The sequence below is a fragment of the Microtus pennsylvanicus genome, chromosome 8, assembly GCF_037038515.1.
Source record: "Microtus pennsylvanicus isolate mMicPen1 chromosome 8, mMicPen1.hap1, whole genome shotgun sequence".
Taxonomy (NCBI): domain Eukaryota; kingdom Metazoa; phylum Chordata; class Mammalia; order Rodentia; family Cricetidae; genus Microtus; species Microtus pennsylvanicus.
This window is the reverse complement of record NC_134586.1, coordinates 79,075,136-79,102,753: the sequence shown is the minus strand read 5'-3', so window position 1 is coordinate 79,102,753 and position 27,618 is coordinate 79,075,136. Positions and strand designations below refer to the sequence as shown.

Genomic DNA, 27,618 nt, shown 5'->3' with positions numbered 1-27,618 from the left:
TGGAGCCTAAGCTGACCTTGGACTTACTTTGTTTCTGAGCCTAACCTTGAACCCGATTATCCAGTTTCCAGTTCCAAGGTGCTGATACTGGGCATCATCAATACCCCATACTCAGTTAATACATCTTAAAACAACTTCTAGATTTCCATTAGAAGCTAATAGTGCCTTAACATTTTTAAATTGTCTTTCAGGAAGGAGAAAATATTTTCTACTTAGCAGTTGATGATATAGAAACTGATACTGAGCTTCTGATTGGTTACCTGGACAGTGATGTGGAGGCAGAGGAGGAGGAGCAACAAATTCTGACCTTGACCAAAGAAGGCAAAGTTGACCACTCTAAGGGACAGTCAACATCTGGAAGCAAAGGTATTAAATGCATCTTCATTTGGTGGTCTGAATAAAGAAACATTGAAGAGGAAGATAGTTTGAATTACTTGAATTATGCTTGGATTGGTGTTGTTAAATAGTTTTTGTCAAAACTGTTTTTCTCTTCTGAATAGCAGAAAAACAATGTTTGGGGTTAAGTAACCATTGTCCCAGAGTATGACCAAGGTAGGTGAGGCAACTCTGGTTCTTGTCACTGTGGTAGCAAAGTGAAGGGCTGTCTACTCCTGCACCGGCCCTGCCAATCATCAGTTTAAAATCCTGGGCCAGTAAGGAGGTCGCTCAGACCCTGAGTGTTTAATCTCATGCATGCCTGAGGAGGTCAGATGTTCAGGCTGGCCCCCTGTATCCTGGAGAAATGGTCCCTGGGTTCTGTCTTGTGAGATCCTCTCGGAATCTGGACCTTCTGGCAACCTCTTTGAATTCTGGTCACAGGAGTGTGCAGGATTGCTAATTTGTCCTTGATTGGGGAGCAGTGATTTCCAGTGACCACAGGTGAAACCCGCAGTCTAGGGGACAGATGCCTGTGGGTTGTCGACTACTGTGAAAGACTATTGCTGGGCATAATCCTTTATCCCTGGAGAAAATTTGAGGGAAATGGCAGTAGTGCTGTTGAAGCACTCTGTGTCTTTGTCCATTCGGTCTGTAGTGCATGCCTTTAAACAGTCCAAAAGTTCTTGTTGAGAGTTCTGATCTGGAACATTCAAGGTTCAGTACCAACACATTTGGTATCTGATTTCAGTCTTGTTTGAAAAAGTGAAACATACAAAAACATAAACAAAACAGAAAAACAAAAAAAAAACAAAAAAACAAAAGCCCAGCAAAAGAGACAAAGATGTCACCCACATATTTGCCATTGTAGAGCTTGATTGCATGAATGTGGCACCTTAAGTATGCAAATGACTTGTAATTAGAGGTGGGAGAAAGAGCAGCACGGGAAGTGCACAGAAGGTATGATCACAGACGTTGCTCTTCACAGACTGCACACATGTCTCTTTGGCATGCCACAACTGTGTCTTCACGGTGGCATTATTGATTATTTTAATTTTTTCATATTTACTACATTTAAATTATCATTTTATTGGACGATCACTCAAAATATACAACGTAAATGGCATCCTGAATACCTTGGGCAGAGCTCTTCCAGTCATGTGGAGTGGGGGTGCCTCACCCACAGCACCAGCCCTAGTTCACACTGTTTCCATGAATTGCTTTATTTCCAGTATGTGTGAGATTCCCCATTGGCAGTTCAAGATAGTTTATGTCTGTTGGATGCTTCTCCTTGTCATGTGCGGAATGAACTGGAGAGGACCTATTTTCCAGGAAAAGTTTTTCATTGCGATCAGCATTTATTATCATTTTGATTTGAAATATTAACATTGAAAGGGAAAGTGGAGATTGAATTTGATTTTTTTTTTGGTTCTGTAAAACATAGTAAAAATGATTTTTAAAATAGTTTTTTTTTCTGATAGCATTTTTTTTTCTGTTCAACATGGGCAATGCTTACTTACATTTGTTAGAGAAATTAAAAATTGACTTTAGTTGATAGAACTAGTTTGATGTTGAAATGAGAGCCAAAGCTCGTTTCTGGCGTGTGAACTCCAGTGTTGTGATGTTGCGCAGGTCACCTGGACTGTGAAGAGGACTATGCCTGTCCACAGTGTGAATCGAGTTTCTCCAGTGAGGAGATCCTTACTGAGCACCAGCAGACCTTCCACCAGAAGCCCACAGGGGAGAAAGAGTTCAAATGCCAGAGCTGCGGAAAGAAGTTCCCCGTGAGACAGGCCTTGCAGAGACAGTGCGTTTGCTCAGGGTGTTTCAGTTTGCGAACAGCCACTCAGACTGTTCGCTTTGCTTGACACTGCTCTGAATATGTGTGTCTCTGCATGTCAAGTGTGTGAGCAGGTACCCATGCATGTTTGTTAGCATGCATGTGTGTGAGCACGTACCCATATGTGTTTGTGAGCATGCATGTGTGTAAGCATGTACTCATGTGTGTTTGGGAAAGAGGAGGGCAGCCTACTTTGGCATGAGTTCATCTTTTCTGAGTTTTACTGTTTTAATTACTCTGATCTGAGATTTATGGTTAAATATCATTTATGCTAGCTCTTCTCTGATTGATACTTGCCATTAAATATTACACTTAATGGTTTACTATTCTGAAATTCACATATGCACAAGTTAGCCAGAGAATTGAGGTTATTTATCAAGTGTCACTTACTTGCTCTCTTATTTGTTTTAAAAATGTTTAAGTAATGACTACTTCAGTGTAGGGACAATGAATGGATGGGAAACGTCATCTATTTCATAGCCACTTGGAAGAATAGTTTGAAGATGAATAGGGCATAGTGGGACAGTTGGGTAAATTACATGAGGTTACCTTTTACCTTATCTTAGTCACTTTTATTTACAACATTAGCCTCTACTTTAAGATCAGAGTTATCAAAACCAAGAGAATGTACAGAGGCTATAAACGTCTACACTTAGCAGACTGTCACCTTACATGACTAAAACATCTTTCAGACTTAATGTTCACTTTTCATTTTGTTAAATTCCAACTTATGCCATTTTATTTCCATTTATCTATTTGTCTATCATCTATATATAGATGTGACATTTCTATGTATTATATATATATATATATATATATATATATATATATATATATATATATATATATATATCAACTTTTGCTCATGAAGTTGGAAAATAATTTTATTTATATGTAACAAATCTATAGAAAAAAGAAATCTTTAGGATGGATTAAACATTTAGAGATTTTATTAACTTCTTCTAAAAATGCCATGCAAGAGTTCTATCCTTTTTAATAAGTTAACTTTAGCCTGTATTCTATTCAACTTTTATGTATATTTTAAGGCATTGCAGTGTATTTTGAACTATATCTTAGAGCTAAGTAAAGTGCCATTAGATATGTAGAAGACTAAGGGAAATGTGGCAGAAGAGGATGGGAGCATAACTCGGTGCTTTGGCTTCCTTTCCCTCCCTTCTCAGTGTTTGCCACTGCACAGTCAGAAACAGCCTGAACGGTTCTCCAGAGTGTTCAGTGTTCCATTTGCAATTCTTTCAGTTCATCACTGGGAATTAATGTCCAGTTATAAAGTGGCTTTTATGAATGTGCAGATCATCTTTGAATGCATAATTTCATACTTGGAGTTAGTCAGCATTATACGAAGAAAACTGAAAAATTTAAGTACTTCTTTCTTACCTACATAATTAATGCATAAAATGATCCTGAGACTCCCGCAGGAAGCATGTCCTAGGAGGCATGGCTTACAAAAGCCTGCTGTGATGTTTAAAGTCTGTAGGTATATCGTTATCACTTCTGCTCACCTTGCTACTTGTCTTATAGTTTTGAGCAGCACCAGAAGGCTTGTCGAGGGGATGCCAGGTTTGTGTGCAAAGCCGACAGCTGTGGGAAGAGGCTGAAAAGCAAAGAGGCCCTGAAAAGGCACCAGGAAAATGTCCACACTGGTGAGGAGCATCGGACAGTCCGTACTAACTGGAATCCCTCTCCCTAGGCTGTAGGATCTCTTCTTAATTCTCCTTTGTGAGGAGGCTTCCCATTGTGCACATCTGACTTTTTTGCGTGTTTCACTGAACATTGAGCCCTGTTTTCCAAGTTGTCTGATTAATCATCACTGTAAATCCAGCTCCCGCTTAGCTACTCTTGTCACTCAGGTGTATTGTTTGATCTCTTCATTAGTTTAGCCTTTAAATTTCATTTTTCTACATTGTGAAATTGATCATTTGCAGTTACACTTTGAAACTTTGAAGCGATGTACTTCTTCTTTAATACGTTTAAAGGAACATTCATTACCTTTAGTGCTTGCATTTCTTCTATGCCAGAGAAAATTCCTAGCTATATTTTAGAACGGAGGTGAAAATACTTGAATTTTCAGCAAACACTTGCTTAACTTCTTGTAATTGCTAGCCAAAGAGTAAAACAAAGATAACATTTGCTTGTCACCCAGGGTTTTGTCCTTGGTATTTTCTCAACCATGGTGAATATAATTTGGGTTGTGATATCTGTTTGACTGTGGGCCCTTTTCCCTTCTTTGCTGTCTGATTGGTAAAGGAGTTTGAGACCCAAGGACATCATCAAGTCATTCTGTGCATGTATGTTTCTTACATATTAGCTTTTATCCGTCACTTCTGGGAAGTGAGCAGAATTGCACCTTTGAATCGGGAGGAAACTCTTTTCCCCTTCTTGTTTATCCTTAAAATTAGGTGAAAAGAGTGACTAATACCCGGGATCAGGACCTCTGTTGCCTGAAAATAACTGGCTTTAATAATAAGGTGACAAGAGGTTAGCATGAGTGTGCCTGAGGGCCTCACTTTATACCGGGCCTGTGTAGTGTGAGCCATGAACAGTGTTCTGGTAGCAGAAGGTGAAACTTTGTAATCTAACCTTCAGGGCATGCCAATCATCAAGACTTCTCAGCGTTGTTTTGTCGCTTGCTTTTTGAAGAACATATGGCTGGTATATGGAAAATGACTTCCCCCATTGAATTTAAATATACGGGTGCTTTTCATATGATGGCAGAAGCAGGCATAACTTTTTGATAGATTTGCCTTCATTTTTTTCGTAGTGCTGTTTTGGCTAAAATGCTGTTCTTAATTTTCTCCATCTTTGTCTGCAATGTATTTTAACCAAACTTTTATGTCAGTATAAAGTCAACTTTGCTGAACTAAGTAAAAAGCCAGATGGATGCTACAACTCTGAAGACTTTTCCATCGTCATAACTGGGCATATGGTCTTCCTGCTGTGCTTATAGTGTAATTTTTGAGTCTTCTCGTAATTGGCCTTGGGTTGCTTACTATTGCAGCTTTGGGGCATTTGTGGTAATTTTCAGGAAACAATTTGTGCATGAAGATTTTGTTTCATCATCATTATGCCGTGTTGCAGGTCATGATGCGATATGAAAGCTGCTGTATTTCAGCTAAGGTCTTCATGTACACCTCTCATTTGGTTGGGCACATGATTTCATTTTCTCATCCTCAGGCTCTCTTATGCTTCTCCCCTTTTCTGTAAAGTAGGGATAATGGGAGAGTACTTCCTATTATAGCAAGGATAGCAACACTCAGGTATGGCTGAGGATTCTATAGAGAAGCAGGGGTACTTGAGGAACTGGGAAACCTTGTGACTTCTATAATTACTGGTGGTGAAGCATACCTCTGTGCACGCACTGTAGAAGGTAAAGGAAAAGAAGCTGAATATTGAAACATGGTTCAAACTTTCTTTTTGTAGAAATAGTAGCATATGGTGGGTAGGTTTGGAGGTAAGCGTGATTGTATGGCTTCCTTTGACTGTCACTTGCTTTTGTGATTGTCACTGTGACTTGTTGCTGTTGTTTGTTTTGTTTTTCTGGTGCTGATTATTTAACCCAAGAGTGTCCCTCCCTATAAACACCACTGAATTTTTTCACCATATCCCCAGCCCGCCTGAAAGTTACAAACCATGTATACCTGAATATAGGAGGCTAAAAGTCTATTGACTCTGTAGTTGTTAACGCAAAGGGGTATTTATGAGAAATGACATTTTTCAGTATTCTCACAAACTGTTCCTGTATTTCTTTGTATGAATCCAATATTCCAGTTGTAAGATAAAAATGATGTGAGAAAGAGAGAGAAGAGAGAGTAGGGATGGGAGACTGGTACTGAAGCAGAGGCGGGAGTGGGAGGATAAAGCGAAATGAAGTGGTTGAGATGTCAACCTCTCCTCTCTTTTCCACTCCTTTTACCAGCCTTATGGGAAGAGCAGGGCCTGGTCTCAACAAGAGGTGTCCTAGGGCTTAATGAGCTATGCCAGGAAGGTGGACCATGTAAGCAATGGGAGTTGGGAAAGGATGATAAACAAGTACATGCAGGCTAATATTCATCTTGCTGTGGGCAAAGTTTGTATTTTGAATCTGTGTTGTAATCTCCAAACAAATTTCCTTGGCTGTGTAGTGTATAGAGTTCTTTGAACAGATAAAGTTACCTGCTGTTACTATGAGTATCCTGGTGTCTTGAAAAGCAGGATGAAAATTCCTACCTGTCTTTTAATAAACATTTACTTTCATTTCATAAACATAGTCATACAATATAACCAAACGGCACAGCGATTTTAGTTTCGGTGACTCATGTGCATGTCCCTGAGGTTGGAGTGAGAATGGATATGGTTTCTTTCACTTTGTTTAGGTGATGTGATGGACACAGGGTACTGCGGTATGATAGATATTTACTTTGGAAGTTTTTAAGTCAATCATTTAAAATTGTAAAATATCATTTTGAAGTTATTTGTGATGGTGCAACTAATACAGTTTTGACGATGCATTTTGAAATTATCTTCTTTAGTCACTAGGAAGTTTGAAATATGAAATGACCCTTTTAATCATTGTAAAAGGATATAAAATTTAGTCATGGTTTGATTTTCTAACAGTGTTGATTGCCAATATAATACATTGTTGTGGTTGATTCTGCATTATACGACCTATTAATACTTCTTTAGTAAGGCATGAGCACACATTCTACAGGAATATATTGCTGAAAGAATAGTCTGTGGATAGCAGTGAAGGGAATCCATTTGACGAAAGGTAAAGGAGATGGAAAATCAGTGTTGGAATTAATACGTTCACTTTTCCTTTTTAAAGCACATTTGATTTATTTTTATTTTGTTCTGACTTCTGTGGACTTTTGTTTTCTAAAGACTATCTTAACAGATGGAATAGTGAATGCTTTATTTGGTATATATAGAAGCTGATGATCTGGGGACTTCCAAGTTTAGAAAGAAAGACTTGAGTATATCAGCAGAAAATTCTAAATCATGATGGTGAGGTCCTGTAACTACTGGGTCTACCTCAGCTAACCTGTGATGGTGTTTTGTCCCTGTCTTAGGTGATCCTAAGAGAAAGCTCATATGCTCAGTGTGCAATAGAAGGTGCACTTCAGTCTCAAGCCTGCAGGAGCACAGGAAGGTGGGTAAGAGCCTGTGGGTTGCCATATGCACTTGGTTGATGTTATACTAAGACAGAACTGAGCCAGGGACAGTGGGCAGGGGAGTGAACTGAGAATAGCTGTGTCATTCAGAGTTAGCTGGCAGATTCTTCGATGCCAGGAGTCATGTCTAGCTGATTCCCACAGAGCACTCACTGCATCTTCAAGATTTTTCAGTTGTTGTTTACTCAAGAAACACGAATCAGTGATTTAAAACATACTTTTTTGTGCTAAGAGTTTGCATTTTTTATTAAAATCAATACATATTATAGTTTAGTTTGGTACAAAATTAATTTATAAGCTATTTATGTCACAAATAGAATCCACAATATCTCCTGATTTAACATGTTAAATATTTAGTATATCTAAGAACCTGGAAAATTTTCAGTTACTTGATAGCCAGAGAAAAGGAGATATTGCTGATAAGTGTAAAAACTTCACTTTTGTTGTGATTTGTAAAATGCCTTTTGTGTATTTGTATATAGATTTATTACATAGTAATTTTCAACTACTAGTCCCCGAAATGTCCCTGGATTTACATTATGACATATGAGATAGTTACTGTCATGTTGTCATGAGTGAAGTTGACTCCTGGATTTAGAGGGATTTTTTTTTATCATCTTCAGGAGAAATAATGGATTACAAATAAAGACCAAGTTTATTTTTTCTGTCAGTAATTATACATGTTACATTAGGCTGGATTTCTCATTTCTGAAAATGGATATTGAATTGACTAGAATTTTCTGTTCATTCTTGTATTTTTGCAGTATCCAGCTGGTGATTTTATGGGGCTGTTTGAAGATGTAATATGCCTCTTGAATTTGGGTGTCGTTTTTGTGCAGGGGCCAGGCTATTCTATCCAGTAGCATTCAGATTTTAGTCTGTGTGCTGACTTTCCAGAATGCAAGTCTAGATAGTTTTCTTCTAGCTCCGCCCCAAGTGTATGTGTGTATACTTTTGAGTGCAGACAAGCACATGCCATGCAAACATATGGAGACTAGGGCAGATGGTCTCTGTCATTGGTCTGCACTCTCTGCCTTGTCGGAGACAGACTTTTTCTCTGCTGCATATACCAGATTGTCTGGCTCCTAAGCTCCTGGGGGACCTCCTTTCTCTGCCTTTTGTGACATGACAGGAAACCTGGGGTGGCAGACATGCTTTTATATGGGTTCTCGGAATTTGAACTTAGTACTTGATGCTTACATAGAGGATGCTTTACTCACTGAGTCTCTCAAGGTCCTCTAGGTCCCTTTTTCTCTCTTATTCATCTTAGGACTTGGTGAATAGAGACTTAGTCTGAGGCAAAAAATATTAAATATGTTAGAGTATATTTTTCTAAACACCCCTGTTTCAAAGTGAATGATTTATTTTCTGGGTCTATTTAATCTTAGATGATGATGTTTAAGATATTTTAACAGAGTGCTTTAGCAAACTTAGTCATGGAGCCCCTTTCTAAATAATGTGTTCTTTTCCATTTGTTAATAATGTAGAGACTTACTCCATAAAAGAATCACTTAGTAGAAAAAGGTATGCCTGTTGGTAGAATACAGAAAGCACAGCTGTGCCTTTAAGTTATGAACATTTGAAGAATTTTAATAAATCATTAGTTCAAGTAGACTTCCCTGTCTCTATTGTAGAGTAGCCCCTCAAAGCCCTTCTCTATACAAGGGGGACTTTAGTAAGTCCAAAAATGTCAGTCATTTTAGTTGGCCAGCTCTAATGTCTAGTAGAGTATAGTTGCAGTGTTTTCCCATAACAGTAGATGGTGCTTTATGACAATATTAAATTACAGCATAGTATTTTATATTACAGTATACTATCTTGTATTGTAATAAAGTACATTATAACTTTTATTTCAAGTTAGTTATTTGGGAATTCGAGTAGGAAATTATCATCCTAAAATTCAGCATGGAAAACTGGAAATTTAACAAAAAAAGGTTTTCTTAATATTAGGTATAATTAAATAGTATTGTCTGTCATTTGTTAAATTTTGTTAGAAGTTTTGAAAATATCCACTTAATTTTCCACTATAAATAATATAGTTAATTCAAAAAAGCTCTTATGTCTAGTAAATGCTGAAATTTATCTCTTTCATAAGTTTAACCATGAAAAATGTTCCAAAAACTACAAGAGTTAAAAATTGAATAAATTTTGCAGTATTTTATTTAATGGTTATTTTAGCCATAGATTTTAAAAAACATTTTATATAGTAATACAGTTTGAGTAATACAAATAAAGTCTTCACTTCTATATGACAGAGAAGGTTTGTCATTTTAATATCTTGCCATCATTATAAAATTATATTTTATGTGTTTTTATATGCAGTGTTTAAGAATGTAAATTTGCACCTTCAAGCTTTAAATAATCATTACGTATCCTGTCCTTATTTCTTCCCCTTGCGTGTTTAGCCCAATCCCCCACAGGTGTTTGATAGGGAGAGTGCCTGACCTTCCTCTGTGCCATGTTGCACTCTGTTTCCAGTTCTCTTACCAAGAGCTGCACAGGCTTCACCCTGCAATCTGTCCCTGCTCAGAATTGGGTGTGGATGAATCTCCGCATGTGTAGAAGTCAGACCCCAGAGGATCTATGTCTGTCATGGCTGCCTGCTTTTCTGGCTTTTCCCAGTTCTCGCAGTGAGTTCAGTCTCACTAAAGAGTAGAGTAGTTAGGGGAGGATTTCAAGCTCAGATCTGCCATGGCATAGAATAAGACCAGCCGCCAGGTCTTGGATCTGCTGACCTTTCTCCCTCCAGCCCTTTTTCCTTTCACTATTCCTGCCACGGCCACTTAGATCCCAAGACGGCCTCGTCCTCCACTTGTGTGCTTTATCACTCATGCTGATCTTTTTGTCGGTGACATCTAATTATTCTGCAGTGACAGACACAGTCTTAGCTGTCTGTGGAAGGATTTGTTTGCCAAGGGTTAATCGTTGTACTTTTGGCAGAACCAGCCTTGAATCCTAGCCCAATAATTTGAAGCCCTTGATCATTGGGTGGGTGGCCAGCGTTTCCAAGGAGGCTTCATGTAGTCTGCTGCTTAGAGCTGAACACCTTCCTCATGATGGTAAAGTGGGCTTCTGTTTTCCATATCAAATATTTTATGGTTTGAGATAGAAAGACTTCATCTCTAGCTACTATATCAGCACTATAGTACCTGGTTGTAACATTTGCATTAGTTTGTGTGCTAAAGTATTAGTTTGTGTTCTGAATACAATTTTTCAAAATCTATTTTCTTCATCTATATTTAGACTATATAACATGTCATGAGATACACATATGTGGTAGAATTGTCAGAATAATGAAACAATTTCACATTGACATCTCACGTTTTTATTCAGTCCCCTACCCCATGTCAGAGCTCCTGTAATCTATTCCTTTAACTAAGAATTTTTGAGCACACCATTATTAATATTCTACTATTGGCCATATTGCTTAGGTTTAATGTTAGGTCTTTGGACTCAATCATCATATTTATGGGCTATTTTATGTGGCCCATCATTTTTATTATGGTCCTCCGGTCATGTGGGACTTCATTGTGAGCTTAGTGACTTTAGATCAACTTCCTACTAACCTTTCACTGTGATTGACAGTTTCTTTTGTACTTTTACATTTAAACTGCTAACGACAGCTGAAAGAGGAATATTGTATCGGCAGGTAACATATACCTTCCCCTCTGAATTTTATGTATAACACAAGTTAATATTTGCTAGTTGTGAACATTTTTTTACAGTCGGTATGTTTACTACATATGAATAGGACAGCTATATGGCATGCTTTACTGGGACCATTTTTTCTTAGTGATGCATCAGCTACACAGTTTGGCATGGCATTTCCACTGTACATGAAGCCAACTTAGGGCAGTGTGGGCCCAGTACTAGCAGCTATTCACATGTTTACATGTTTGCTTCAGCTCTGTAGAATTCATTAGTTATTAAGATTTGGTTTAACTGTCGATCTAATCTTTTTCAGATCCATGAGATATTTGATTGTCAAGAATGTATGAAAAAGTTCATTTCTGCTAATCAGCTGAAACGTCACATGATCACCCACTCAGGTGAACTATGTAATTCTTTTTTTCATATATATGTTGTTGCTGATTTTTGGTCTTTGGTTGTTTGATTGTTTTTTGCAAGACAGGGTTTCTCTGTGTGGCACTGGCTTTCATGGAATTTGCTCTGTAGACCAGAGTGGCCTCAAACTCAGAACTCAGAGATCTGCCTGACTGCCTCCTGAGTGCTGGTATTAAAGGTATGTACCACCACTGCCTGACAATGTACTTCTTACAAATATTGAAATCATTGCAAAAGAATTACTTCATCTTATTGAAGAATCAGAAAAGGAGTAATTAGAATCCTGGCTATAAGTTCTAGCATAGTCATAGTATCTCTAAGTTCTTAATTGTCTAGTTAGAAAACAAAAGGTTGTTTGACTGCAGGATGTGCAAGGTCTACAGAAATCACTGTTTAATTTGGGACTCCAGTTTCTTTATTTTTTATCTGTGGCATGGCACCCTGGCACCTGAAAAAAGAACTGTGAGGATGAAAGAAGGTCATTTACATAATATACTAGCATTGTGTCTGGCATTTAGTGGAGATTCAACAATTATTGTTTTTATTATGTTTCTAGATACTTTGGAATTCTCGATATGGTACTCATAAAATAGAGAAATATGTAGGTTTATGAGAAACATTTCAAAAGATGGATATTCATTAAACCATTTAATATTTGGCTTTTTTTCACTTATGAAGACACTAAAATGTACTGAAAAGAATTTTTGCCTTAAGCCATCCTTTTAAAGAATTTAGGAAGGTTATAGTTTGAGAATATTGAAATATACCTTTTGAACATCCTCATGGTTTGGAGGAAGAAAAAGTGTTCGTGAGTTAAGATCAGTGATTGAAAGTGTTGGCTTTCTGGTGTGCTTTGTGTGATTTGCGCAGGATCGTTTGCTTGGTTGTTAACAATGATGCCCAATCCGCGAATGTGTGTGTTTTAACCTGCTTAATGCTTGGCTTCTGCTGAACATGGGAGTTCTGCCACAAAGGGCCTGCCTGGTGCTCTGTGATTATTTCTATCACTGACAGATCTCTCAGCCTCGAGGACCTGATTGAAACACACACTTTCATCTTTTTCATGCACAAATAGAATTTGTGTTTTGAATTCAAACTTTTTTTATTTCAAAGGTTTAACTTTTAGTATATATCTATAGAAGAGTAAGCATTTTCATTTTCATTTGTGAATATGCATGTCTACTAGAATTTGCATGTCTAACATAGATGAACTACATGAAAGGCTGCTTTTTGTACATGTCTGACTAGGCCTTAGTTTGTTTATGCATAAGAAATAGTTGCAGGAAAGCATGCTTCCTTCCCCTTGGCCTTTGACTTTCATATCAGTGTGAGATTGTCTCCACTCATTTTTCACAGAAAAGCGACCTTATAACTGTGAGATATGTAACAAATCATTCAAGAGGCTTGATCAAGTGGGCGCCCACAAAGTAATCCACAGTGAAGATAAACCCTATCAGTGCAAGCTTTGTGGAAAGGGATTTGCTCACAGAAATGTTTACAAGAACCACAAGAAGGTAAAGATGCTTATTAACTTGTTAGCTACTGATTAGCTGGTAGGATTTCAGTTGGTCTCTTAACCAGAATTTGGCTGGGCCATGCGACATGAAGTGAATAGGGTGGCTTGAAGAGAATAAGGTGACCCTGCTTCTGCCTTGTCAAGACAGACCTTGTCAAGACCACTGGCCTCTTTGGCTTTTCTTCTTGTCTCCATCCTCTGAAAATTGTTCTCAGAAAAGTGTCCTTCTGTGACTGAGTCCTTTAAACAACTCTCAACTGCTAATCAGCTCCAGTGATCCCAAGGTTGTAGCTGTTGCTGTTTCTATGCTCCTTCTTCTTTCTGTGTTTCATATTCCCCCTTTCCTGGGTTTTTTGTAGAGCTCTTTGCTGGGTCTGTTCATTTCTCTGAATGTGTTTTAGATTCTGTGTTAGCTTCCTACAGCCGTCAGCACCTGAGACAATTTACTTATTCAGAAAAGTGGTTTATTGGGCTTGGTTTAATGGCTTGCATCCATGATTGCCTGGATCTGTTGCTTTTATACTCAAGGTAAAGCAGAGCCTCACAGGGGTGAGGACACTACAAGAATGAAGGTGACGTTTCCCTCACTGTGGCCAAGAAGCCAAGGGGTAATGAGTGAAAGTGGGGGGATGAACTCCAGTGCCTCCATAGAGGGCATTCTTCTAAGTGATGTGACATCGTCCACAAGCCTGCACCACGTAAAGGATCCACTCCCTTACAGTAAGCACTTCCAGAGGTGCCATGACTTCAACATGAGAGCCAGCTAGGTTCTCACCCGTCTTTGTCACCACCCCCACTTGAGGACATTGTTGGCTTTGGATGGCTTCTTTGTGCTCTCTCTCTGGCAGATGCCCACTGCATCCGGGACTTGGTGTTGCCAATGCTAAGCTGACAAAATCCAGGAAATTTACTTCCTTGAAACATTTCGGCAATGCATTTATCAGTCCCCCTTATCCCAACCAAGAATGACTTTTTATTCTTTGACCCAGGTAATTTCCCTTTTGTACTTTCTTCTTTCTGTACAGGATAGAAAGGCAATGAACTTGAGGTCCTAGCTGGAGCACAAGACAACAAATGGAGATCGAGGGGATACAAATTAGAAAAGAAGAAGTCAAACTCTCACTATTTGCTGGTGATATGATAGTTTACATACATGACCTCAAAAGTTCTACCAAGGAACTGTTACAACTCATAAACACCTTCAGTGATGTAGCAGGATGCAAGATTAACTCAAAAAAATCAGTAACCCTCCTTTTTACAGGTGATAAATGGGCTGAGAAAGAAATCAGAGAAACATTACCCTTCACAGTAGCCATAAATAATATAAAATATCTCAGAGTAACTCTAACCAAACAATTACCTGTGTGACAAGAACTTTAAATTTTTGAAGAAAGAAGTTAAAGAATGTTGTGATGCGTGGTGGGCTGCGTCCCCGGCACCCGGCCGCCCGCACGGCTAGCTTTATACCCTAAATAATTACATGGAAACTGTATTCTTTTAAACAGTGCTTGGCCCATTAGTTTTAACCTCTTATTGGCTAGCTCTTACATATTGATCTAACCCATTTCTAATATTCTGTGTAGCACCACGAGCTGGCTTACCAGGAAAGATCTTAACCCGCGTCTGTCTGGAGTGGGAGAATCATGGTGACTGCCTGACTTGGCTTCTTTCTCCCAGCATTCTGTTCTGTCTACTCCACCTACCTAATTTTCTGTCCTATCAGGCCAAGCAGTTTTCTTTATTAGTTAACCAATGAAAGCAACAGATAAGATACAAGACCCACCTCCATCAGGCCAGGCAGTTTTCTTTATTAGTTAACCAATGAAAGCAACAGATAAGATACAAGACCCACCTCCATCAAAAGAAGACTCCAAAAATGGAAAGATTTCCCATGTTCATGGGTAGGTAGAATTTGCATAGTAAAAATGTCAGTTCTACCAAAAGCATTCTACAAGTTCAACACATTGCCCACCAAAATCCCAGCAAAAATTTCAGAGACCTCAAAAGAACAAACGCAACTTCATATGGGAAAACAAAAACCCAGGGTAGCCAAAACAATCCTGTACAATAAAGGAACTTCTGGAGATATCACCATTCCTGATTTCAAACTCTACTATAGAGCCACATTAAGAAAATAGCCTGATAATGGCAAAGAAAAAAAAAAAAAACACTGACAGGAGGACCAATGGAAATGAATTGAAGACCCAGATATCAATCCACACACCCATGAATACCTGATTTTTGACAAAGAAGTTAAACATATAAAATAGAAAAAGGAAAGCAAACTCAAGAAATGGTGCTGGCATAACTAGATATCAACATGTAGAAGACTAAAAATAGATCCATATCTATCACCATGCACAAAACTCAAGTCCATATGGATCAACCACACTGAACCTTATAGAAGAGAAAGTGGAAAGTACACTTAAGCACATTGGCACAGGAGACCACTTCCTAAACATGCCCCAGTAGTGCAGACACTGAGAGAAACAATTAATAAATGGGACCTCCTGAAACTAAGAAGCATTTGGAAAGCAAAGGACACTGTCAAGAAGACAAAATTGCAGCCTACAGAATGAGGCTATGTTCATAGCAGCATTGTTTGTAATAGCCTTAACCAGGAAACAACCTAGATGCTCCTCAACCAAAAAGTGAATAAAGAAAATGTGACGCATTTATACAATGGAGTATACGCAGTAAAAAAAAAAAATAATGACATCTTGAAATTTGAAGGCAATTGAATGGATCTAGAAAAGACCATATTGAGTGAGGTAACTCACACAAAGAAAGACAAATATGTATACTCACTCATAAGTGATTTTTAGACAAAGCAAAGAAAAATCAGCCTACAACCACAACCCCAGAGAACCTTGACAACAATGAGCACCCTAAGAGAGACATACATGGTTCTACATAGGAAGGAGAAAAAGACAAGATCTCCTCTTGGGAGGGGGTAGAAGGAGAAAGGGGAAAAAGGAAGGAGAGAGAAGAAAAATGTATAGCTTAATAAAAACAACAAAAGGAATGAGACTTTATATCAATACAAAATTCTAAGAAGAAAAAAAAAAAAACGAAATGTAATTATCCAACACTCCTTCTCCAGTCTTGGGTCTTTTATAAATGTAGAAAACATCACAACTGTTTTTCCTGTCTGTTGTTTCATTATGTTTGCACCCATGCTCCTTGCCCATGAGTGGCAAGTGCTCTACCACTGAGCTCCAGGCCCCTCACCCACATGCCTTCTTGGAAGGTTTCAGTGTCCTGATATTTCTCTTTGTTCTTGACCGCTTTTATACTCATCTAATCAGGCTTTTGATGCTTAGCACTCCTCACGCTGTCCTACCAGGTAAAACATCCAAAAGCATAACTGCTATATCACTCTTCTCCTCTCCGGTGGTGTGAATTCCAAATGCCACCCACGTTATAGTGCATATATAGCTTCTGTCAGACAGTTCTCTGGACCATCAACCCAGTCTACTTCTTAAGCGTATCTTCAGTACTTTGCATTAAGCACAACTAAAACAATTTCATACATGCTTTCGCATGTTCAAATGCTTTTATCAGTGCAGGAGCAATGGCTCAGCAGTTAAGAGCACCACCTGCTTTTTCAGAGGTCTTGATTTCAGTTCCCAGAACCTGCATGGCAATACACAACCATTTATAACTTCAATTTCAGGGTATTGGATGCCCTTTACTGTTGTCCTTAGGCACCAGGCATATATGGCACATAGATACACACACAGCCAAGCTACTCATTTACATAAAATAATAATACAAAATTCAGAAACTGCTTCTGTGTATGTGTGGGTGGTGCAGGTGTGGTGTGAGTGTTGGGGTGTATGTGGGGGGGTGTGATGTGTGGGTGGATATTTATTTGTGGTTTGTGTGTATGTGTGTACATAATACCTATATGTGCGAGTGTGAACCATAGTGCATGTGTAAAGGTCAGAGGTACTTGGTTCTCTCCTTCTACTGCAGGCTCCTGGGTTCCAGTTCAGGCTGTCAGGTTTAGGCAGCAAGGGCTTTTCGCTGCTCCGACACCATGACATTAGATATTTGCTTGTCTTCTACATGCTCTTTAGCTTCTTTATCTTCAGGTTATATGCTCTTAGTTCTTCTCTGGGTTTTGTTCACATTTCCACACTACACTTTTCCTTTAGTTCTTCTTTTAAAGCACGTTAGCTTTAATTTTATTATGTTTATTTTGTACATGATTCATGTTCAGATTTAGAAAATGTGTCACATAGAAATTTATGTGAAAACATACGTGATATCAGAAATGCTTGTTTATTGATTTTAGGGAAACACTTCACTATATTTTTAAAGGGAATTTTTAAAATAATATTTAGTGGGCATTGAAGTGACTTCATTATTTACAGTGAGTTTCAAGAAATAGCTATCTCTTGTGAAAGCATTAAAAATGATGCTGATTTTAGTTTCTGTCCAAGAAGAATAAGAAGTGGCAGATATATCAAAAGCTGAACATGGCCAGTTAATAGTGCTTCACATTGTCTCTGCCCAATTTCTTGCTTTGTACCCTCACACTTAACTCAAGGCCTCCATCCAGGGCAGGGCTGTAGTCATTGTTGCGCATTTGGAATTACATGACTGTATAAAGTATCTGGCTAGTTTCCTATTCGCTCTCTGGAACCCTCTTAATCCTTTCTTTGATGAAACTGATCTGCCCACATTTATGAGTTTTTCACAGTTTGGCTTATGTTATATGCCATATGGGAATTTGGCAGAGGATCTTTGCACTATCCCTCATACTTTTCAGCCATAAATCATATGAAAGTAATAATGATGTCTTAGGGAGGACAGAAACCATGATGGTTGTGATTTCCAAAGTGGAAAACATTCTCAATCTTCTGCCCCCGACACATGTGTTTCTGTGTTGGGATCCTAGTGTGTCGTGGTGTGGTTATGTGAAAATGCCTAGAATATTTAAGAGTCATATGAAAAACTAAGTCAACCTTGCTCTATAATTATTTAGTAATGGTCATTTATGAAACTACATAATAATGGTAGACAATCAGAACAAGAAAATCATGAAGAGTTAGTCTGATCTCCATCATGAAGCATGCCCAATTATTCTTTTCAGTAAATAAAATATTCCTTTGGATTTTTTGCATTTGTCATCTATGCATTTCATCATATCCATTTATTTCTCTCATTTTGGATGGATTGTGGTGCTTTATGAGGCATTGCTAACAGTTTCACCATCAGTCCTGAAGGTTCAGCCATTAGTTTTTTTGTTTGTTTGATCATTTTTCATTTCCTCATCCTCGCTATACTCAATTTATCTGATCCAGATTAGTGCTAAAATGTCTGGCTAAAATAAGAGTCAACTGTCTGGGTCCAGTTAGATTTGAGTTATTGGAATCATAGTTGGTCAGACATTTCAGAACTATAAGAAACAATAACTCTGAGTTAATCATCTTTCTCCATCTGTTACTTGTCAGATTTATTGCAAAGCAAAACTTTGAAGAAAATATATGGTGATCCCCTCCTCTTGTGATATGGATGTCTAAATGGAACAAATTGTCTTATTTTATCTGCTTGACGATGGAAGTGAGTCCATGGGAGTTTTTAAAGCCCCAAGAAAGTCGTTGGGAGCTTCCTGGCATCAGATATGTGCCTACTCATTAAAGCTCCTTTGTGTGATTTGTCAGGGATGGAGCCCCAGAAATGTATGTAGGAATCTAGTCACAACTTCTGGAAACATTCTGTTGGGCTCCTATAGTCAGGTTCCATTCATTTGTAGTCAGACTCTGAGCAATGGCATTCTCTTAGCCTTTGGTCCTATTCACAGGGGCATGAATCATTTCAAAGTAGAACCTGAAGCTTAAGTTTGAGAGTGATTTAATAAAATAAAGACTTGCGCACATAATCTATTCATTTTTTTCTTACTGTTTATTACATTTATTTATTTTCTTACCTGCGTTAGAGTGTGTGTGCCATGTCAAGGGACAGCTTGCTGTACTGTCTCTTCCTTCTAACCTTGGGCAATTCCTGCCTTTACCTGCTGATCCTACTTGATGGTTCCTAATTAATTTTGCTATTTAAAAATATGTGTCTTGGGTCATGGTCCTATCATTTGAAAGACATTGTAGTTCAAACATTGTTGTGGTATAATTTTGTTAGACCTGAAAGAAAAATATAAATTTATCTTTAACAGATCATAAATTCATTTACAAAATCAGAGCACAAGGGCTAAACTTAACCACAAGAAAAAAAATTCTTAAAGCTTTGTCACGAAAGTATTAATGTGGGAACTGAAAGACAGGCACTCATTAAATACATCCTAGCTGCCCTGTCTTGTCTTTTCAGCCAGATAGCTGTTCTTCAGGTCTTCTCAAGCAATTCCTTTTTCCTGGTAGTGACTGCAGTTTGAAGATGCTTACAGTTATGAGTGCCAGGCAGGAATTGAGATAATAGTGTCCAGCAGGGACTCATTATCAGCTGGGGCTCAGTGGTCACTGAAAACCCCTGTCTGTTAACGTTGATGCTACTCTTCTTAAATGGGTGAAGAAATAGCAATGTGAAGCTTGCTTTTCAATTAATTATTTTCATGATGGAAGCACATTGGACACAATTTGTACAGATTGGCAGTGTACATTATGATCTTTTAATTATGCAAGCACTGTGAAATGATTACCACAGTCAAAATAGTCAACATTTCTGTCACCTGATATAAGATGTCCATCATCTGATATGGTTTCCTGTTTCTATTTGATATAATAAAAACATGTAAGATCTATTCTTGTGATTTTACATATCCTCACTACAGAAAGTAAACCAGAGCATTATTATCTGTGAGATGATAGTGTGTTAATTAACCACTGTATACATATGTCATAAAGTCATGTTGTGTGATATACACATATGTAATTTTTATCAAAGAAAATTAAAAGTTAACAATCTATACTTTTAGCAATTATAAGTATATAGTACTGTATAACAGTCATCTCATTATACATTTCCAAATTTATTCATTGTAATTCGAACTGTGTATCTTTATACCAGGACCATCCCATTTTCCTCCCCTTTGTTACCCTTTCTTTCAGCCATGCTTTTGTCAACTACCATAAACTCTCTGCTTTATGAATTTGACGTTTTCAGATTCTACACCATAATTTTCTTTCCATGGCTTATTTTATTTTACATAATGACCTAATCTTTCTGAACTTTTCCTTACTATGTTGAATATTTGGATCATAGCACACTGGGAAGTCAGTGATGCCCTTTTATCCTTGGACCTTTGTCAAGAAACTCCTTATCTTTGCTTTTTCATTAGGTACCTGCCCTAACCTTTTTGCAAACAGAAGAGAGAAATTATAGAAGAAAATATAAGCACATTATTTCTTTGTAATCAAATTTAAAACTTTTCTTGCTACTTTTTCTTTTCTTAATAGACATCTCTTGATAATTAAACCTTAGATCATTTATGAATGCATGGTGGTCAATTATATAGCATGGATTGTATTTACTCTCATTTCCCCTCCAAAAATCAGCAAATACACACACACACACACACACACACACACACACACACACACACACACACACCACTATCCCAGTATTTTCCTGGGTGATATCCTTTTGCATTATTGTCAAAAAATTATTGTACATAGTTCTTTTTTCTAAAACAGTATTAAATACTACATGTCAACCACTATATTACTATATGTGAAGGTCTGTAATCCTGATAATCTAAGAAGATTTTGTCGACAGAATTAAACACAATCTTATCCTTTACATCAAAGCTTTAACATACTTTTGGTCCCAGTTTGTGAAGAGTTTGAATATAGAAAACCAGAGATGAAAAGCTTAGCTATTCAATGCTTTCATGAAGGACTTGTCTTCAGTATTTCCTTCCCTTTTCTGTGTGGAGTGAGCTAACTGCTACTCTACTGAACTGAAACTGAGCTTGTCAACAGAGTTCTAGCTTTAGTGTATTTTTCTGAGGAGGAGAAAGCCTTTTAAAGAAGTTAGTTGTACAAATGACTGTATAAATTTAACCTACAAACCTTGAAGACATCTAGATTAAACAGTGATGCAGCTTCAGGTTTTCTATGTAGCGCACTGGGTGAGTGTGCCCTTATGAGAGGTTTGACTCTGTCAAATAGACTCCTTTCCTCTCTCCCCTTCTTTATTTTTCTACATCCATTCTATATTTAATTAGTTTTTTTCTCATTTTTAGTTGTTCTTTGTGAATTTTCTAGAATATAGTTTGATCATTTTCATCCCCATCACTCAGATCCTCCATAATGAACCCTCATTCTTCCCTACGCCCAACTTTACGTCCTCTTTTATTTCTAAACCATCAACTAACTTTGTGCTGCCCACGTTCTCTTTGATGTATGACCTTCTACTGATGTGCAATTGGCTTACCAGGGGTCACACCTTTAGAGTAAACAGATCCTCCCTCTCTCACCAACTATCAACTGCCAATAACTCCTTAGCTAGGGGTGGGACTTCATGCCCACCTGTGGTCTCTGTGTTGTAATGTAGTCTGGCATGAACATGTGTAGGTCTTGTTCAAACTGTCATAATTGCTGTGAGTTCACATGTGCCCTGCTGTGCCTGGAAAACAGTTTCCTTGTAGTCACACTGCTTCTGCTCTTAGAGTCTTTCTGCCACCTCCACAATGGTCCCAGAGGCTTGGGAAAAAGGGTATGATGAAGATTTCATTGGTATTATCGTATGGTATGTGTTCCAGAGGTAAAATACCGTCAGTAATACATACTCTTATTATAGAACAGTATAGACCTATTGAGAGTGAATTTTAGCTGTGAATGGCCCTGATGAAAATTTTATTCTGGTACTGTGAAATTAACATTTGATCTATGTGGCTAGAATTATTTGGTATCTTACTATATGTTATGCTACCTTTCTGAGGTATTTTTGAGAATCTTAATGGATGTTACGGACAGTGCAACACTTTACTTATGTCTTCTCTATATCTTTAATCAGAGTTGGATTTGTTCCATAAAAACTTAAGTATCTAAAAAGATAATTCATGCTATTTATTCATGGCAACTTTATCTATTACATTAGCAGATGTTGGTGACATCAGTGCCTTGGCAGTTGGAAGAAATATTATGAGCTCAAGGATCAATTATTAAATTAGTGAGAAATCTAATGATAAAATACCTTTCAAGAAGTTGAAATTCATCTGATACTTGTAAAACACCTCATGAACACAAATTCTGTATCTACATGTGAGCACTGGACACTCTTAGTTCTTACATGTCTTGGGGTCTTCCGGTCAGTTAAACATATTAATTCACTGCTAATGTTTATAATTTATAACATTCTAACACAGAGGTCATGTTGGGATCTTTTTCCATAAAAGAATATATCTATCTGGTTATGTTGTATGTGATTACCACAAATATCTATTATTGTTATTGTCCCAGATGTTGAAAAAATGTTTGATGGTAGAATATAGTACTTTTGGAGGGCTAGAGAAATTATCCTCTCAAATTTGAAAGCTCTAAAACAAAGTAGCTTTTGCAGTGTAGTAAATAGCAGTTTCTACTTATGTACAGTTTAAAAACTAAAGAAAGAAACAAGAATGCAAGCATGCCATCAAATTCTCCTACTTTCCTGTGAAAACTCTCCTCGGCAGATACTTTAGAGCATCTTTCCAGACTCCATTGTGTGTGAGTGAATGTGTATAGCCAAATGGTATTTTATAATGATGCAACACTCTAAAAGTTAAGCGTGATTTTTCTTATTAAATAAACTAAACTAAAAAATAAATGTAAGGGCAAATATAATATCTGCTATAATTAATTAACCCATTTATATTTTTTATAACCATTCAAGAGTTTCTTGTTTTGCTTTTTCTCTTCTTAAAACTTTCAGATGTATTTTGTAAAGGCAGTTGGTCAGTCGCGGGGATGTACATTTGCCGACTGAGAACAGTAAGCCACAATGGAATCCAGAGAGTTTAACTTCCAGGTCACAGTTTGTGAGCTTGCCTTACTGTTCATTCTCTGGCAAACACTAAGTAGTATCTATTTTTTTCATGTGTGACACTGTCATGGACAACAGATACCGTTTTTAATTTGTCATGCTTTGAATTTATCATTAATTATATATTAATGCCGTATGTAGCAGGATACCTTCTATGTTAATTCTATACAGTTTAATCCAGGTTTGAAATATTTTGCTGCCAATGACTTTCTTTAAAAGTCACTTGAACCCTTTAGATGAGTGCCATCTAAACAGTTGTCCTCTCTTCGCTTATTTTACGGGTCTGCAGGCTATACTTGCATCCTTCCTCTCTCATATCCAAGTTCATGCCCGTGGCCTGTTTCTTCTTGTAAGACACCAGTTGTCTTACTTCTCTTATCCAAGGCTACTTCTGCAGACTTATCAACTCGTCTGATTTATTACTACAGATTCTCAAAGCAACACAGTCTTAGACATGCTAGTCACCTGCCCAAAACCTTTAGAGACCTTCCGTCTCTGAGAATGATTGGCAACACTTTAGTGTGACCTGGCCTTCATGATTGGTCTCTTCTTTTTTTCTTCACCCTTGCCTGTTTCTGCATCTTCCCACGTCTCTTCCTCATTCCTATCACTCCAGCCACATGGGCAGAAACATAGACGTTTGTACTGGGTAGTTGTGATTGTTGCCAACCTGAAGCAGAAAGCTGTGTTCACCAGTACATGATCCCGATGAGATGTGTCTATCCACTTTCTCTCAGTAGAAGCCTTCAGTGGGCTCAGTGAGCATGGCCTTCTGTGGAACTCCAGTCACTGCTGAGTAAGAGGTAGCTTACTAGGTAGGACCTGCAGTTGGTCTGTAGCCTCCTAAAGCCATCCAGAGGACTCTGGATAGTGTATATCTGAGTTGCCTGTGCTTCTTTCTGTAGGCAACCCCAATAATCACACTGAGTTACCAAAACCTTTCTGTGTTCTGTGATTACCCTCCATATGAGAATATAGACATTTCTTTATATATCCTTAGGAATAGAAAAGCAATCTGGCCTCTTCCCCCGTCCCTGTTATTGTCACTCAGGTACCTGTGCTTTGTTCTCTCAGAACAGACTTTTCTCTGACATCACCTCAGCTAGGATTCTCTTGGCTACTTATTTGAAATCTGTTCTCTGAAACACTATATGTGTTTCTCTTTATTTTCCTCTATAGCACGTGTCACTCACTTCCTGACATAGGTTGTGTATTTATCACACATACAGGATAAAAGCCTTGCTATGCAGCAACTTTTGTGGATTTTGTTCTCCCTGTATCCTCAGTCTGAAATAGGATGAACCCCTAAAAGCAAAGTGCATACTATAGACCTGATACAAGACACCCTCCAAATGGAAGTGCGGGTGTCATCTACCGGTTTTCTTTTGGAGTTTTCCATTTTCTTATTACTGTGCCATCAAACTTTAAATTAGTAATGTTATTTGGTGTTACAACTTCTGTCTTTGGTAATTGAAAAACACTTTTACTTTACAATATTGAATTTATATTTAAATCTAAATATCTAGTTTTCCATCATACTTAGAAAATCTTTTCCCACTCAATTATTATTTAAAATTTAGAACATTTTCTTCTATGAGATTTGAGGCTTTATTATTCACATTAAAAAATAGGTAAAGCCAGATGTGGTGGCATGTATCTGTAATATCAGCATTTATTAGGCAAGAGGATTGACGCAAGCTCATAGCCAGCCTGAGCTGCATAGCAAGAGTGTCTCGGAAAAGTAATGCAAATAAAAATACTAAATCTATATAGGCTCTGTCTTCCAGTAGGAAGTGAAGGGCCCACCTTTAGTTGCATCAGAACCCTTTAGTAAATATTCTACGCTTCTCTTGCCAGTTTGGAATGTTGTGTTCATAGTGCCATTTATATTATATAATGGAAGAAATGTTCTCCTCTGTTTTTTTTTTTCATCTAGAATTTCTGTTTCCAAGTAACACATTTAAGTATCTTAAATTTATCCTGACTTTTTCCTCCACCCTTTGTGTTCCTGACAGTGGAAACAATCTTGATATATGTTTCAGTGTTATTCTCTATGATATTTCTCAGACTTGAATACTGACATGCGGCCATCAAATTGTGAACGTCTCTGTCAATGAGATGTGAATAAAGTGGCTTCCTTCAGTTGTCCCGTGCTTTGTGTACCAATACCATAGAACCTATCAGATTTATAACTTATTTTATTGTAATGAAAGGATATCGTTGGACTTTTGAGAATTTTAAAAATGTATTTGTGAACCTTATTCAATTTTGCCATATGTGTCTGGAGAGATGATGACTCTGCAGTTAGAGATGACTTGCTGTTCCTGCAGAGAAGACTTGGATTCAGTTTTCAGTACCCACATGAACATCTGGAACTCCACTTCCAGGAGATTCAATATCCTGCTGTGGCCTCTGTACACACGAGGTGTACAGGTGGTACACATACAGGCAAAATGTTCATATACACAAAATAAAATTTGAAAATATTTGCAAATAAATAAACTTTGTTATCCACAGTTTAGAGTAAGATTTTATTCATGGTTTGTGCCAAATTGGTTTAAACTTCTGTGTGATCATTTCAATGCCTGTTGGTTTGTTGTGTTCCATAGACTTTTATAACATGTGCATTTTTTGCAAATCTTCATTTATTTTTTTCATTTTTAATCAAGAACATGGCTCTTGGAATTCATTAATCCCTGTGTAGTATTTAGCATGACATTAGATACAAATTAAGTATTTAATGAATGCTACCTCAGGTTAACCATATGAGCCCATGCTCTTGTAATTTAAACAGCAAACAGACCTGAGGATTAAATCTCTTTAAATACCTCAGTGAGATTTTAGGGAAAGGGTAGAGACCATGTGCCTGTGAACTCTTCCTCTTGCGTATATGGAAAGTGGGCAAGCCTGGCAAACACTGTATAGGGCTAACTATACACTAGGCAAACTATACAGCATGTTGGTCTACAAAGCAGATCTTACAAAATATACATTAGTGTTTACATTAGCAATTCGAGATAGGAGTAACAATTTCCTTTGCTCTTTATCGAATTTCTAAAGAATTTGAGAGTTTGACAGAACCAGTGTTCGTCCTGTGAATGCATATGGTTGTGCTTTCGCTCCTCCGTAGTAGAGCTATAAAGAAGAAGCAAGATGCTGTCTGCATTTTGTAATGATGAGCTCATTCTTCTGCTGACTCTGTCTTCCTTCTGCAGACTCACTCTGAGGAGCGACCATTTCAATGTGACGAATGCAAAGCTTTGTTCCGGACCCCATTTTCTCTGCAAAGACACCTGTTGATCCACAACAGTAAGTCCCAGTTCGGGCAGCTGAGGACAGATGGAATTACTTCCTACTGTGTTCTTAGACCCTTTCAGAATGTAGACATCACAGAAGTGCACTGTGAATTGTTAGATAATCTGTTTAAAGCATACAGAAGACAGATTGCCTTGTGTTCCTACAGTTCCATTAATCATTTTATGAGATACTTTATTTTACATCGTCTCTTCCCAGTATTTATGGTTTGTATGGAAAAAGATACCCCCACACTCAGTACGCTGTGAACATTGTTTTGAAACACAGACTTTCATTCCCTTTTAACTTTGATGATTAAGGAAACTTGGCTGCCTTTGTAACAGGAAATTATGTTGCAGGTCAGGGTTTTATTAGCTCGCAGGCTTAAAGTTGAAATGAATCAGAGTGCACATCTAATCCAGCACCTTTTTTAAAGAGAAATTGAGAATATTCTAAATTGAGTCTGACAAGAGCACAGTCATTCAAGTAGGTGATTGTAGACATTGCATCCAGCTATCCAATAGGCAGGGACCTTTCCTACTTCATGTAAAATTTCTGATTTCTCTACGTTTTGGAGGAGGTAAATTTTTATTATGTTCTACGTAGACATACATCTTTTTTTAAAAAAATGTACATGTAAAGTTCTACTGCTGCTTAAATATTAAATTCCAAATATAAGGCATTGTGACAATTGGTATACAGAATGGTGACAGAAGAAAGTTTCTCAGCTCAAGTTAGGGTCTAATATGAAAAATAATAAAGGTCTTAAGGTTTTATACATGTTGGTGATGGGCTTGAGGAAGAAAGCTACTTCCTGTAGGAAAAGCGCAGACTGCAATTCCAGTCCAGGTTAGTCACCATACAGTTCTGGGGAGTGCTTAGCCTAACTTTCCATTTCCTCATACAGAACAACTTTGTCATTAAAGAATGAAATTTGTTGCACAACAGAAGGAATTATTATGTTAGAGGGCTGAAGAGCTGGATGGATTTTGGAATAAGCATTTAGACAAGTGAACTTCATTGAAGACCTGTGGCTGAATTTGACTTGATGCTAGGGAAATTTTTCATGGGAAAAATTAAATTTTATTTCACATAACAGCAATGAATTTGTAACATCAGAAATCTGATACTTTTAATGTCACCCTCTTGGTTCTCAGCAGCTTTAGAGGGAGGACTGAAGTGGCTGTGAGACTGTGCTGTGTGCTCTGTAGTGGGAATGATAATGTGTAACACTAGAAGAGGCTTTCAGAAGCTGTACTGTGGTGTCAGGCTAGAAAAGTCAACCTCCAGACATGCAACAGTGAAGTTAAAACAGCAGGAAAACAAGACGCAGAGAGAACAAAGTTCTAGGTCTTGTTTCACACGGTGTTAACAGT

General features: G+C 37.7%; 1 protein-coding gene across 1 annotated transcript in view; it reads left to right on the top strand.

The window, feature by feature from the left end:
* Prdm5 (PR/SET domain 5) overlaps positions 1 to 27,618 on the top strand; it is a 169,930-nt gene that overhangs the window by 68,312 nt on the left and 74,000 nt on the right. The window contains exons 4-10 of the mRNA XM_075983930.1: positions 192 to 366; positions 2,008 to 2,182; positions 3,755 to 3,876; positions 7,282 to 7,361; positions 11,348 to 11,432; positions 12,805 to 12,962; positions 26,164 to 26,257. Of these exons, the coding sequence (XP_075840045.1) occupies positions 192 to 366; positions 2,008 to 2,182; positions 3,755 to 3,876; positions 7,282 to 7,361; positions 11,348 to 11,432; positions 12,805 to 12,962; positions 26,164 to 26,257 (889 nt within the window). The remainder of the gene's footprint in view (positions 1 to 191; positions 367 to 2,007; positions 2,183 to 3,754; positions 3,877 to 7,281; positions 7,362 to 11,347; positions 11,433 to 12,804; positions 12,963 to 26,163; positions 26,258 to 27,618) is intronic.